A 16,439-nucleotide genomic window follows, 5' to 3' on the forward strand; every position below is an offset into this window, starting at 1 on the left:
TTTGGTTCCATTTGCTTGATTAATTCTCGAGTAATGTAGAATTTTGTGTTTAATTTGTATGGCAGCCTTAGAGAGAGGGGAGGGGTCTCAAACTATCACGAAAACCTTCCCCGGCCCCAAAAACCTCTACATACCAATTCGTTGAGTTGTTATCACAACAAAAAACCGTGTCACTTATCTCAGAACACGAAAGCTATTCGGAAGTATTTTTTTTTGTGAAAAGAAAAATTGAAGTGGATAGCTATGCTTGAAATAATTTTTTCTCTGAATTTTGCATAGATTAATCAACGCAAATTATTCGTTTGCTTCGATTATTGGTTACGCAGTAATCGTTCGAAAAATCGTCGTTTTTGCAGTCATTTATTGATTCATTGAATGGTTACCGGACATCACTAATTGCATTATGGTTCATGATTTATAGAGTTGCACTTGCAAATGCGGGAAGCCCTTGAGTGAATTTTGATAAAACAAGGAGATAACCAGAAATCAATGTCAACTTAATCATGTTGTCAATTCCATGGTCTCATGCATCACAGAACTTTTTCATTAGTGATAGCAGTCTAACCCTGTGAAGGTCATTGTCCCAACGAGACCACTTCGGTCGCGCATTTCGACTGCGACACATATGTCCAAAATTCAAGAACGAGAGTTTCTACTTTCACGACTAGGTGAATTAGTCAAGGCCCCCCACAACAATGTGTCGCTTGCGGTCTATCATAACCGTTGTATGTCCACTCGAAAGCTACGTCCGCATGGCACACTAAAGGCCTTTCCATTAAGTCGTTTCTGGCCACTATATTAACATCACCGTGGGACATATGTGTGCGTGCTTGCGTGCGCGCCTGGTTTGGCTGGCAATCTGTTCGCTTACTGGTTCCGTATTCGACTCAACGAGTCAGCGTCTTAGTACGGTATTGTTCTCGGAGCAGTGCGGTTTTGTTTCCCCTCTGCTAGCGATTCAAGTGCACGCGGAAACGCGATTTTGGCAGTATCGCGTGCGATACGATATTACGTGACACTTTAAGACACAGTCTCGTCAGCATATACTTCTACGCGCTTGCATGTGTGAATTTCAAATCGCGATCGAGTTGATTCAAGCAAGAAACGCTTCAGAAATTCGCTTTAGTGCTGCGGAAGACGACAAGTGGTTGTGTAATCATCTGTTGTTTACTAATTGCCTTCAAACGGTGTGAAGTGTAAGTTCGAATTTTCCCCCGATCCACTACTGATCGAGTCCGAGGTGTATACTGGTTTGTATCGAACGACCTTGTGCAATTACAGCCATGCACGAAGGTCTCGGACGTTGTCCATGAACTAGTCCAGCAAAGTTATGTGTGGAAAATCAGAGCGCACGAGTTATAATAGCAAATGAGGAAAAATACGTTTCACAAATCGGTTCAAAGTACGCTTTCAACCAGAGCAAAAATATCTGTATGTGTAGTGTAGTGCAATTAGTGGGACTGCAATTTACTATCATTGCTCTCGCTTCCATTTTCGCTGTCCCGTTTCGAGAGCGTATTGAAGGAAAAGGCGTACTGCAAAATGCAATTGTCGAATGAAGGTGAACCACCTCCGAATAGCTAGTGCACCCAACAATCTGATTGTGATGTTTCTTCTCTTAATTCAAACCGATGGACATCTGCTAGCTACGATCGAATTTTCGACAACATAATATACCTACAATTTATACATTGAATGGTTTGTTTACAGGAGTTGCACTTGTATGGGTACATTTGTGGGAGTAGAATTCGGATGTAGATGCAGGAAGCTGGTGTATTGGTTTAGTGTAAGAAGCTATCGACGATAAGTGTGTTATTTGCAAACATACGTCAGCAGGAGTCTAATGACGCGGGTAATGTGTAGCGTCTGATCTTGTGGAATGAACTGATAGTTAACCTTTAGCATCTATTTCGCATCATCCGTATTCCGAAGCGCATAAAAAGTGTAGCTTTATTTTCTAAATGGCGATTCCAGACTCAAACGACCCACACAAGTTTTATTCTGTTTGTGACTAAAACACCTGCCTGTATCTCTCATGAAAACTGATGAAGCAGTTGGAACAAATTATCGCAGTGCTGTAATGGACATAGACTCAACAATAAGTCTACCAGTGAATACCCCGAAGCAGCGTTATCAATGAAAGGAGATCCAATAAATTTCCTAATTTGGCAACTCAGTGGGAATCTTGTACATGACCTATTTCGAAATCTGTCGACGAACTCAAAGCTGATTACTATTATCAGTGGAAAATAACTTTTTTTGAATTAACGAAAAAAATTAGAGTGATTTGTCTAGTTTCTAATCTACCCGGGGGATATACACTTGAGATAAAGACACTCGACGAATGATGAGGAACAAGATGCGATAAGCAAAGTAGGTCGCCGAAGTACGGAACCTCAAGCTTGAGTTTCGATAGACTGGACAGTACATTTCGTCGTTATTTTTAATAATTGACTCTATCGAAGTTGCAAAACAAACACTTGGAAGTAGCAATCCATTTTTGTTTTAAAAACTAACCGCGGTTGTTCTCTTATAGATGACTCTAAAGGTATGTAGTGATTATTTTAACACATTCGTCGCTCCGTCTCCGGTGTATTTCCTGGAGGCCCCGTCACTCATATATGGGTTAATTTTTTTGTTCAATTTGAATAACATTTTTCAAAGAAATTTCCACATATTTATAGGTTCCATATAGGCACTTTGAAATCATAGAATCAAAGATATAAAAATATTTTTTATACTATCCTTTTTATTTATTTATATTTCGGACAATCTTACGATTCTTCTTATGATATATGATTTTTATTGGAATGTATTTTCTGTTGTCAGATGCAACGACGTACGTCTTCAAGCTAAAAAATAAATTGCTGACTCATGCAAAGTTGTCCGAGAACAAAATGCGTCCGCCATTCAATAATTTATACGCAAATTAAATTTTCCACCATATTTATGTGAGAATTAGTCCTGAATCGATCACTATGGAATTGAGGATCGATTCAGGACTAGTTTTCGCGTAACTATGTTGTAGAATAGTTGTTTCCCGCTTAGTTCTCTGACATCGACAGTCAAATTTGGGCCCCGAAAGAAACTCGACCGAATAGCAATCGAATGTGTTAAATGAATATGGATATCATCTTATAAGCCTGAACGTTTCTAACCCCCTTGAAACACCAGTTAATTTGTGCTGCCCTCATGGCGTTCACCTGTTTTCTGTCTCCAAAAATCGAGAGCATTCACCAGATAGACGCAAATACGCAATATCTCACAACATTTCAAAGTATTCCATTTGCTTTTGAGTTCTGTATCATGCAATTCTGATTAGAATGTCTCCCCTATACCCTAGGATGATTGACGGGCCTGGAGTGGCGGCTGGAATTAGGGTTATGTTTACTCAACTGTCTGGACTGAACGATCGCATTCGCAGACCATTCTTGGGGATCTAGCATAACAGAAATTCGTTTATGAATTTAAGGCCATTACTGCCATAGCTATTGGGTTGCATTCCTGGTTGTTCAAGGATTTTTTTCCATTGGAAATGAAGCATCGGCGTAAATTAAGCTTGAGTTTGCTATATATGAGGTGGCCCAATCATCATTTTATATTGTCTAATATTGTTTAATCAGACGGAATTGAGGTATGGGATATATATAAGGTTAGGGAAAAAGAAATGTTCCGGATTGTCCGATTTGGGTCAAATATACAGGGTTTTCCATTTCGGGCTTCCGAAAGTATGCAGCCCTGCGCTGACAACCGTTTGACATAGCTGTCAACCAAAGCATCATATCGTTAGTTGAATATCTGCCATTTTACAATATGGATCGTTTTAGCATCGCACAACGTGTTAATTTTGTTAAATTATACTATAAAAATGATGAAAAACTGGCAAATGTTTTTCGAGCATTACGGACGGATTTTGGTCGTCATGGACGGCCTGCAGAGCACACAATCGCTAATGTAGTGCGTAAATTCGAACAAACTGGATCCGCAGCGGATATTGTGAAACCTGTGCATCATCGTAATGTGCGTTCGGCCGAAAATATGGCTGCTGTTGCTGCCAGTGTGGAGGATGACCCGAATGTTTAGATTCCACGACGTGCTCAGCAATTGGGCTTGTCAAACACATCATTGTGGCGAATTTTGCATTTGAACTTGCACCTACATCCATATAAAGTTTAACTGGTACATAAATTAGAGCGTGGTGACCATGGAATGCGTCGGGCATACGTCGATTGGGTGAACGAACAACAGCAGCAAAATGCATCAAATTTTCTTCAGCACATTTCGAGCTCGGTGGCTATGTGAACACCCAAAATTTCCGTATATGGGGCTCAGAAAATCCTCACGTGATTGTTGAGAGACCATTGCATCCGCCAAAAGTTACTGTTTGGTGCGCATTATGGTCTGGTGGAGTCATCGGGCGAGACGGTAACTGTGAATGGTGAGCGCTATGTCCACATGTTAACCGATTTTTTTTTGCCACAAATTGGAGATATGGACACGGATGACATGTGGTTTCAGCAGTACGGCGCCACGTGCCACACAACACGACCGAACATGGCCATATTGCGAACGAAATTTGAGGGAAGCATAATTTCGCGTTTTGGTGATGCCAATTGGCCGTCCAGATCATGCGATTTGACCCCTCTAGACTTTTTTTTTGTGGGGTTATGCGAAAGACCGTGTCTATGCCAACTCTCCGCAAACTCTTGAACATTTGAAAGACAACATTCGTGAAGTTATGACCGAGATACCGCCCATATGTGCCGAAAAGTCATCAAAAATTACCTGTTCCGGATCAAGATGTGCGAAGAAGCCCTACATTTGAATGATATTGTATTTCACACATAATGGCATAAACCAAACTTCAATTTGAAATAAAAGTTTCATCGAAATTCGAATTCTAAGTGTGTTTTATTTCAATTTACTTTCGGAATTTAAAGTTGGAAAACCCTGTGGATATAAACGCATTAACATGTTCGTATGTATGGGAGCAGACATCTTTTTTTTTTAAACAGAACGTCAGCTTGGGATTGTACTAAAAAAAAGTCCAAACGATATCAACGGGAATCAAACCATGGCCAGCTGGAATGCAATGCTGTTTTACACGAGCACGCTAACCACATAGCCATTGGTGCTGTTGCATGAATGTGTGATAACATTACTCCTCATTATACAATGGAGTTGGAAAGTTTTGCTAAGAGTAGAAAAGAGAGCGTAAACGTGAATCTATATCCTTTTCGGTAGGGGTCGTGTATGTGGCAAAGTATGCGAAAAGCTTTCAGGCGTGCTTATTGTTTCAATCGCTCATATTTCTCTTATATTGCTATAGCATATCTATACAGCCAGTCCATGCCAAACCGATATAGTGGTTCTCAGATTTTCGTCAAAAGTGTTAATTTCGTTTTTTATTGCAAAACATTGGATCCGTATTTTTTTTATTAGGGTGCCCATATCCATTTTAGCGTGGTATAAAAATATTTTTTTCCACTTCTTCCCAAAAATTACTTTTTTCAAAAATTGAACCACTGAACTGATTTAGATGATCGACATATCGAATTGAAGCCAATGAGCTAGTCTTTTATTTATTTTTTTTTAAATCCCTTTTTTGTTTATTTTAGGCTCATGAGCATTTTAGCTGTAACGAAGCCGAATTTTAATCGTGTACATGCCACATGTTTATCATATCTATAATTAGCACATTACACAGTTGCCTTTTTTTTTAGCGTTAGAGTATTCTCTTCTATACCATTGCATGTGGTACACATTAACACTAGATTAAGTACTAGATAGTACTAGATGATCATCTAATTATAATTATGCTTTATTGGGGGGTTTGCGGGCTGTTGCTCAAACTATTTCTTATGAAGTGAGATTAGCTTTAATTTTATTGAGTTTTATTTTTTTGGTAGGGGGTTATAATTTTTTTAAATTTTTATTTATTCAAAAATATATTTGATTTATTGTGTTTTGTTATCCTTTAAGATTAGTTTGATTTGCCTCTTGTTTAGCTGAAACTAATCGAACTTCTTTTGATTTAGCAGAAAGTGAATCAGAGTTAGTTTCTGGGTTTAATGTTGAATATAGAAGAGGTAGATTTGCTTTAATTTTTTTAGCGGAATATGCTAGAATTCTATTTATAAGTATATTGTTTGTAGTAATTTTTTTAGGTAGAGATATTTATAGATTTTTTTTTAAATTAGCTTTTATTTCTTTCATATTTATTTGGGTTCGGGGAACTTTACCTCGATTTCGTTATGATAAATTAATATATTTAGCATGAAAAAGATTTTTACCTTTTTTCTTTAATTTATCTTTAAATTATTTTTTTTATTGGAGTACAAATTCTTTTTTCTCTTCATAATGAATGATTTTTAGTAGAAAAATTAATAGAAGGATTTACTTTTTTTTATGTTTTCCAAACATATGCTGTAAAAGCTTATTAATTAATTTAAAAGGTTATCTCAATATTTTGACAAAAGGGGGTTAATAATAAAATATAAAAAATATAAAGTTGTTAAAAATTGTCCTGTTATAATATAAGGAATTTCTACTGGTCGTGCTCCGATTCAAGTTAATAGACATGTAATAGATGTTATTGATCAAAATAAAATTTGGTTAAGAGGATAAAATTGAAGTCCTTGGAATTTACTTATATGAGTAAAAGGTAGAATTATTAAAATAGCAATTCATATAACTAAAGCAATTACTCCTCCTAATTTAATAGGAATTGATCGTAAAATTGCATAAGCAAATAAAAATAAGGCGTAGGCGTAAGAGGTTTCAAAGATATGTTATTTTTTGTATTTAAGGAAATTGAAATTATAATCATGAGTTTCCGGGTGAAAACCCATCAACAACTTTGAGCAGGATTAAGATATTGACAAATTCTGCATCGCAAATTGTTACTATTGATAAGCTCTAAAAGTCGTACGAAGACAATTTTGATGTAGAATTTTAAATATAAAAGTTAGAGTGAAATAACCGTTTTTTCATGGTTACCCTAATGCAACTTAGTTAAAAAACAACTTTGTGGGAGATATTTATTCTTTAGACAAAAACTGTCTTCGACAAAGTTGTTACATATGATAGAGCGCTCATTTTTATGTTATCAAAAAAAATCGTTGATGGAATAAAAAATCTAACTTTTATATCTTTATAGATAGAGATAAACATAGTTCCACAATATTGTAGCCCCAATTATTTTAATTAACTTTGTTGAACAAGCTTTTTTCTATTTTTTAATATAATCGATTAAGCGCTTTTCTCCTGCAGAACTTGTCAATATCTAAATCCTACTCATAGTTATTGACGGTTTTTCGTGATTTCAATTTTAATTTACTCAAATACAAAAAATAACATAGTTTTGAAAATCACACATCATGTAGAGTAAACTATTTTCTTTCAAATGCCGCTAATAAACTTTGTTTATGTTTGCCCCATAAAGAATGCCAAACAATCGCAGAAAACGTATTTTTTGGAATGAAATATCAATAATTTTGAGTGAATTTAAGATATTGACAAGTTCTGCATCGCAAAATGTTTGTATCAGTATGTTCTAAAAGTCTTTCGAAGACAGTTTGTATGTAGAATTTGAAATATAAAAGTCAGAGCAAAATAACAGTTTTTTTTTATTGGTGACCCCAACGCAAATTAGGAAAAACGCGCTATATCGGTTATTTCGAGAGATAGAAAAAACTTTGTTCTACAAAGATGTTTTAAATGACTACAACTATGTTTACCTCTATCTATAGAGATAAGAAAGTTAGATTTTTTATTTCATCGAAAATGTTGGTCACCCTATTTTGGCAACATGAAGATGAATAACAACTTTGTCTAGAGAATAACTGTCGAGCTCTAAATGCTAATTTCTACTTAAATGCATCTCCTGGACCATTGTGCAATGTGGCTACGGAGACCCCCTTGGTCTTTTATTAAAAAACATTAAACTTGCAGAAGAAATGGATTTTATTTTCGTGATTATTGATTGTAGTCGTTTTTTATTGTTTTCATGGCTTTGGACTAGATGGCGCTAATTTTTATATTTTTTCTTGAAAGCTGAGAATTTTTTACATTACTCGATATCAGAGATGCTATTTTTTTCGTTTTTGAGATATGATTTTCCACAGTTAACCGATGGTTTGAAAAAATTATAGGAGGTTGTGTCCAAGATACGACCGCATTGTAGACGTAGAACTACGCTGTTATTTTATATAAGTCGCTTGTTTATACCTTCGGATTTTATTCTATACTGCTGTGAAATTTTAGAAACAACTGCTTAGTAGAATAATCTGTGATATGTTTTTTCATTGTAGAATCAGTTGACGATAATTGATTGATGATTCATTCTTGCCCTCGCAGAACAATACACTAGCTGATCATTTGTCGCAGTTAATTTCATGTCAATGCATTGAAAATTTACGCCGTAGACTATTCCGGTGGCCTTTTTCGCAATTGACATAGACTCGGCTACAGTCGATTATATACATGTGGCACCAGCACCATTATTCCACATCTCATAACTACATCAATATATCTTTGGCACCGCGAGGAAACAACAACAATGATAACACATGCATGTATCAAATATCATGCTACATGTTATTTAGTATTGCCTCAGTGGAATTGCACCTCTAGGCATCGTTCGTACAACGTAAACCAAACGCCAAACAAGCGTTCGCCATAGCACGCATACAGAGCCATATATTGGTGGCTTGAAACTACTAGGAATATAAACACTTCTCATCATTTTGCGTTATTTTCAAAAGAAACGATTCTGTTTATATTACTGGTCTCGAAAAAAGTTGCATTACTTTCTCATGCTCGAGTTAAGCGCAGCTGCCACCCTTAGTGGAGGAAGTTTTTCCACTGGCAAGCGAAACCTAATCACATACAACATTCCAGAACGACATTTACTCTCTTGGTGTATAAACAATCGAAATAAACTCTTTTTGTTGATATCAACAGTAGCATTGCTTTATTATGATCAAGACTAGCGCAATCCTAGTTGAAGGCAGTTTTGCGACTAGCACGCGAACCCAAATAACTTATAATATTCCAGTAAGACATTCAAAATGTTTGGTATTCCCCAAATGATTTTTTGGCGCACAACCTTAATGCCTGTTTCGCCATAACGTCTGTTTAATGCATTGATGCATTCTCAAAGGCACCAACGAAGCCCTTATGATGACGAAAAACAAACAATGTTAACTGCTAGCAGAAAGACTGAATTATGCCACACAGCTTGTACTCTGCTGTAACACCCATCGATGCGAATTCGCTGATGAATTTGTCAAGAGCGATCGCCTTCACCACCAGCGGGGGGAGCTTGATTTTGGTTGCTGCCTAGGTAAAGGCGTTTACATTTCCGACCGACGCGCCGAAGTCGTCTACTTCGCTGTTGCTCTATGCGGTGTCATACTCCCGAAGGATTGGTTCAGTGCGAGCGCTTTTCACTGCACCAACATCGCGTGCTTCACTAGACGACGCTTGCCTCGAAATTTGATTGTCCCTGGCAATGCGTTCGCTTTTTGCAGTACTCGAGCCAGCCTTCCTCTTCTTCTTGCTCATGACAGACTACGCGGAGCGTCCAATTAATGACGCGGAAAGAAAAACACACGATACGAATAACGCCAAAAACGAACTGAAAAAACCACACGACGATATCCAAGTTGGATTACCACTGTTGGGGTCCAATCTTAGATCGAAGCGCAGCGAAAGCAAAGTGAACTGGATTGCTCAACAGTCCGATGCCGAATGAAAGTTTGCCTCAGCGAGATCCACTATTTATACTCTAGGCAAGTATTCCCCTTCATTGTTCTTCTAGGCAAGTATTCCCCTTCATTCTTCCTTTGTTCATGAAGACTTTAAATCCTACGATTTCCCCTCCGTTGGTCGTCGATAAGTTGCTCGTTATTGATAGCTCTGTTCGGGAAAGCACTCAAATGGACAGAACAAATGTATGGGAAAATAGAAACACTTAAAGTTTTCATGAATTTTAACCATTTACTAACCAGGGGATTCTAATGTATGATATATTAAACAAATATTACGGAATTTCCGATTCGTTTAGTATGTAAATCGCCAAAATCCGTTCGCGGCAAAAATAGTTATTAACGTTAACTTTATTTCATAAAAACGTGACCTGTTTTCTGATTTGACACCCTTAATGAAAGACGTAGTTCTACGTCAAAAACAATTTTGCCTCTTTTTTCCACTACAAACATTCATGACTTTCGAACTACTGGACCGATTCAGATGATCGACATATCCAATTGAAGATTATGAGTTTTATTTAAAAAATATTAATTTTGCGAAAAATTTGGATTTTCGTTTTTGTAACTATTGATTGAATTTGTTTTTCATAGTTTTCTCGGTTAAAGATGGAAGTTGCTATATATTTTTATATTTTTTCTGGAAAGCTGAGGTTTTTTTTAACATAATATATCCGACAATCGGAAAGGTGTTATTTTTCGTTTTTGAGTTATTATTTTGCAAATTTAACATGTTTTCAGTCTTCGTTCAATATTCCTATGTAATCAGACAAGACCTATGCGACTAGAATCCAATCTTCCCGCAAGTGTGATTTTTTTCTCAAAGAAGGTTCGCTTCTTTTTCTTCTTCAATGGCCTTAAAGTTCCCTGTGGAACTTTTGCTGTCTCAACGTATGTATTAACTAGCATCATTTATTAAAACTTAGTTGAGATTTCTTAAGCCAAATACACGCCTTGAATGTACTCCGAGGGGCAAGCTCTAGAATACGCCTGACCACAGTGCAAGTCGAAGGAAATTTCTTTGACGAAAAAATCCCCCGGCCAGAGCGGGAATCGAAACCGAAGACCCGGCATGATAATGTCAGACGCTAACCACTCGGCCACGGGTGCACAAGAAGTTTAGCTTATTTGCTTCAATTTAATATGTCGATCATCTAAATCGTTTCAGTAGTTCAAATGTTATGAATTTTTACAAAAAAGTCATTTTTGAATAAAAGGGGAAAAAACGATTTTTCGGACCACCGGTTTACTTTGAAAAATCATATATAAAAAAATACAGCGCCCTCTAGTCCAAAGCCATGAAAACAATAAAAAACGACTACAATCAATAATTATGAAAATAAAATCTATATTTTCACAGGTTCATCATTTTTCAATAAGTCGATCATCTAAATCGTGGTTCAAAAGCTATGAATTTTTGGAAAGAGTCATTTTTAGGGAAATGAAACACAAATTTCTGCATAACTTGAGAACTAATAGACATACCTGCCTTCTCTGAAGTGGAGGAGGGGGGGGGGCGTCACTCTCATACAAACAAAACACAAATTTCTGCATAACTAAAGCATTAAAAGAGCAAATGGAACCAAAATTAGGTTGTGAGGATTTAAGAGTATAATAAATGTAATGTAAATCCTCTGGAAAGAGAAGGAGTGTCCCATAAAAATATTACACATATTTCAACCAAACATATTATTAACTAAAAATGCCAATTGAAAATTTTCGAAAAATTGGGAAATTGAATTCCCAAATGTTCTTCAATTACATCTCGATAAGCGTTTTTAGTACATTTGGTGTTTGTGCTAACGAAATTGATCTTTGTTCGAAAGTGGAAATTGATTTTCAGGTGAAAAAACGTACTCCTATATCTTGTAACTATATAAATAAAAATGAATCGCCAAATGTGTTGTTGAGCGCCAAACTCAAGAAAGTGATAGTCCGTAAACATTGTAAAGGATTAATTTGATGATCAATCAATGAATATTTCTGCGATTGGATTCATGAACTTTCGCTTAGTAAGAAAACGTAAATGTTTGAAAGTATTGATAACAAAAAATCCATTTTGGGCAGGACGAAGTTTGCCGGGTCAGCTAATGAAAATATGAGATACTCACCACTGGTGGAAACGAGATGGTCTCCTCCGTCTACACGAGAATATTCCTTGGGTTTTGCAGTGTTTGTAGGAGTATTATCATGCAACAAAATCACTTTGAGTTGTATTGTCTTTTTGGTACTCTGGGTGTTTTTCACTCGAAGCATGATTTTTGAATATTTTGCTTGAATTTTCACCAAGAATTAATTATATCGATATTGCAGCCAAATTAAGATTGATAGAACGTCAAAAACCAAATTGTAGAGCTTCAATTTGATTGATAGAAACAATCCAGTTTAATAAAAAAATCAGGATGACATTAATAATAATTTATTAACAATTACTAAATTTTAAGTTTTTCACTTCCAAAATGTTATTAAAATCCATTAATTTAGATGTTCCACTAATATATCATGTATATATATCATCTTTCAAATGAAAGCAACAGAATCGTCCTCCGTAGCGTACTAAAAAGTAGAGCCAGTTTGAAGCAACAGAGTCCGAAACAAAAAAAATGTTCTGTAACTCTGTCATTGTTGAAATTCGAACATATGCGTAGAAGGATTTTTCCATCAAATATGATCGTCTATCACCCTCTGAGCGAATCTGGATTTTATTTTCATGTGAGAAAGGTATTTTCTGACTTTAAGGGGATGAATCAAAAATCGAATTCCTCTTTTATGCTCGCTGGCAAGAAATTCAAGACCGATGATGAAGTGATTACCGAAACTGAGGCCTGTGATCGCTATAATCGCTGTATCGCCCTCGAAGGCGATTATGTTGAACAATAAAATTGAATTTTGCCTTATAAAACCTTATAAAATTTTCAGACGAACTGTTACTTTTCATCGTCAGTTACAATCCGATAGAGAAATGTAAACCACCAGAGGAACAGTTGAGCTGCTCAATTGGGACCAAATAATCTATTTTTTTTTTTATTTTTTACGCCTTACTGTCACAGCTACAAACGATATTTATGAAATGAACAATGTTGCTACTGCTCATAGAAATCTCTATCTCTATTATTATCTTATATTGTCCTTATAATTTGGTCGTAGCATTTTCTTTTATATCTTGCTTCTTTCAGGTCTTCCATTGAAGTCTATCTGCAGGATAGAATTCCACCGATAATCAGTAGCAGCGTTTGCTAGCTAATAGCACATACTCGGCAGTCCTAAGAAATTCACAATAAACAGACCAGTGCAAAACAAAAAACATCTCAGGGAAAAGCCAGAACCAACAAAGACACCCGTGACCGCTCGACTGTGTCATGGCTGAAGCCCATTCGGCTGTTGCATTCTCGTTCTCCATCACCCATGAAGGATGGCACCTGAACTACGACCGGGAAGTGTTGAACTTGGTTTGGCAGTCCGGCATTAGGTCATGGAAAAAGCGGCTAGCGCGGTTCAGGGTAAGAACTGAATTGTGCTAGAAATTGCGTTAGCGTGTTATTTTCTGTAACCACACACGAATGGGTTTTATTTTTGTTGCTTTTCAGGCTGGCGTTCACAATGGAGTTTATCCTGCTCATTTGCAGAGCCTTTGGTTGGTGATAGCTGTTGCCATTGCATTACATTTTACACAACGACATGTTCCATTTAACTTAGTCAACAATTTTTTAAAGATATTACCAGGGTGAGTGTTTCTTTTCCATTGCGAACCAGATCGAAAATATTGTTCACTTTAATCTCGCACTATTGCAGAGATACGGTGAATTATCAGGTGACAGCATGCTGTCTGGCGGGTCTCTTATTCTGGCTATGCATCTGCTACACAATGCGCTACTCGTTAAAGTTGTTGCTAATGTACAAAGGTTGGATGTACGAGAAGCGAGCTCCAGGCAGCAAAGTTTCCTTGGGGGTGAGTATTGATGGAACGCAGTGGCGTAGTGTGAGGGGAAGGGTCGGAGGAGGCAGTCATTCGAGTCTATTCTGTGATTGGGGTCATTCTTTAGTGAACAATTTCACCATGGAAATGTTCGTGTAAAGAATTTTTCTTGATGTTTTTTTGTGTTGGATGGAAAAAGGTTACTGATTTGAGTAACGACACCCCTCATTAAAGGGTTATTCTAGTGTAGAGGCAAGAATTTCGGGCGTTTTTCGAGCTCTGAACAAATGAAACAAGGAATATTTTCGCTATCCATTATTTCATGACTAGTTTCTTTATGTTTTAATAATACAACAAGAAATAAACTGTAAAAATATTTAATATACACATTTACAAGCTGGTGAAGTGAGGGGGCTTAAAAAAAAGTTGCGCCATGGCGTAAATGATTCCAGCCCTTATGGTTATTTGAAACGAAAAAAATCGAACAGATCAGTAAAGATGCCGCTATCGTATGAAACTCGGACAAGTGAAAAATCACTGAAATGACTATAACTTGGTAAACGATGAAATTTACGAAAAGTCTTCTCTGGGCTATATTCTTGAATGTCTAAACTTCAGGAATATGAAGGAAAAAATCGTGTTTTTTCCATATATCTATACTACAACACAAACTCCCTTAAATGGAGAAGGGTTTGTAAACCACTCTACGAACATGACAAGTAATTTTTTGTAATTTTGCTTGTTGCAGAAAAAAGCATTGATGGTTTTCATTGAGAATTACAGAAGCGATCAAAATCGCAAAATAAGTAGCCGTAATTTAAGCAAGATACATGTAAGCAGTATCTGACAGCGAATTGAATACTTTCATTCCCAAATTTGCAAATTTTAACGACGAAGTTTCGGAAAGCGAGTAGTTACTAGAGATTTCGAAACTTCGTGGACATTTAAAGGCCGCTGGAATTTTGACGTAGAACTACGTCTTTCAGGAAGGGTGCAAATCAGAAAACAGGTCACGTTTTTATGAAATAAAATTAACGTTAATAACTATTTTCACTGTGAACGAATTCTCATGATTTGGATATCAATTCAATCGGAAATTCTCTAAGATTTGTTTGATATGCTATACATTATAATTCACTAATCTCTAAAGGGTTACAACAATTTTTACAATTTTGCATTTTTTTAATGATGATGGTCCGACCTCTTTCGTCTACATAGGTTTGAGTTGGACGAGTTATCTTGTGGATAAATATATGGAGGAGTTTCTTTGTAATATCAAATCAACCAGTAAGCAAGTTAAAAATAAAAAAAACGGTCTGGTTGTACCGCTGGCATAGATTGTTAATCAAAAGAACAAGTAAGGGCATTAGCTGAACGCTAAATATTCCATGGCATGTGAAGAGAATTTTCAACCCGGGAAGACACTTGGCCGATCGGGAATCGAACCTAATGCTTGTATAAGCATTAGCCATGAATTTCCAACTTTAATATATTCCCGAGAACGTTCTACTAATGCGATCGCTTTCGCGTCCAGACAGCTGAGCAACCCCAAGCCTAATTCTAGCCGACACTTCAAGCCCAGTAACTCTCCCAAGGCGTGTCAAGAGAATTTCCCTTGATCGATCAGGAATTGAACCTAATACCTATGTCAGTACCAGCCTTGAATTTACAAAGGAAATCCCGCTTTACTGGATACCCGACAACGATCTGCTAATCGTTTTCGAGACCAGACAGCTGAGCAAACCTAAGCCTAATTCCAGCCGATACTTCAGGCCCTTCATTCAACCTGGGTTATAATCGCGTCAATCTGAATCTGCAATGAGATCTGCCACAACACATACATCTCGTCAATCATCTGTTAAAAAGATAAATTTACAAGTACTCCGGTTGAGCTATCCCTAGCTTCTTCGCAATTTCCACTTTCAATCCCTTAGAATGATATGATATTCTTAAAATACAGAACTATTATTTTTGCCAATGCTCAATTTTAAGCTTCTCTATGCCGCTTCATGTGCACGATGCTCAAACTGTTGTAGACCGACCACTCGACATATATGAAAATAAAAATATAAAAAATAATGACAAACAAATAAAATATCACCATCATATCATAGTCTAATGATAGAAAAGACAAAAACTCAACAAAAAAAAAATTGGAGGTTGTGTCCAAGACACGACCACTTTGTTGACGTAGAAATACGCTGTTATTTTTTTAAAGTCCCTTGTTTATAACTTCGGATATTATTTTAAACACACACACTTATCTCCGCTATGCGCTCTTCTCAACAGAAGCCCTTTGTATTAATATTTCCGGTCTCGATTGGCTTAGCTGTCATCCTTGGTGGAGATAGTTTTGCTACTGTCATGCGAACCAAATAACACACATAATTTTTGTACAATTATTTTCTTGGTAAGCCAATGATAGCCTAGTTTGATGATTCCGCACACAATTGTGTAGTTCAGAACTTTAATGATTAGTGAATTAATGAATGTAATGATTGCAATGCCAGAGACATCAGCGAATAAGACATTTGGTCGCGTCCACAGCTAAAACCGAAACGATGACGCAAAACAAGGAAGAACAAGCGATATTCATTGCTTCGTATCTAGAACGATTCTGAAAGTTTCCCATTCCATTCCATTCTTTGTTTTAGAGAGGCTTTAAACTTTGCAGTTCATTCGCCTCTAACACAAACTTCCCTCAGCTTCAACGATATTTATGCTCGAGGCAAATATTCCCCTTTGTTCTTCTT

General features: G+C 36.7%; 1 protein-coding gene across 5 annotated transcripts in view; it reads left to right on the forward strand.

Annotated features, from left to right (window-relative positions):
• Positions 1–16,439, forward strand: part of LOC129775139 (carnitine O-palmitoyltransferase 1, liver isoform) — a 67,468-nt gene that overhangs the window by 36,753 nt on the left and 14,276 nt on the right. For 3 of the 5 annotated variants that reach the window (XM_055779469.1, XM_055779473.1, XM_055779472.1), the window contains exons 1-4: positions 900–1,196; positions 12,947–13,270; positions 13,358–13,494; positions 13,563–13,719. In XM_055779469.1, coding sequence (XP_055635444.1) covers positions 13,130–13,270; positions 13,358–13,494; positions 13,563–13,719 — 435 coding nt within the window. In that variant the 5' untranslated portion in view covers positions 900–1,196; positions 12,947–13,129. Of the gene's footprint in view, positions 1–899; positions 1,197–1,231; positions 1,251–12,946; positions 13,271–13,357; positions 13,495–13,562; positions 13,720–16,439 lie in introns of those variants that run through there. The other 2 variants (XM_055779471.1, XM_055779470.1) reach the window with 2 other exon arrangements.

The sequence above is a fragment of the Toxorhynchites rutilus genome, chromosome 3 (assembly GCF_029784135.1).
Source record: "Toxorhynchites rutilus septentrionalis strain SRP chromosome 3, ASM2978413v1, whole genome shotgun sequence".
Taxonomy (NCBI): Eukaryota; Metazoa; Arthropoda; class Insecta; order Diptera; family Culicidae; genus Toxorhynchites; species Toxorhynchites rutilus.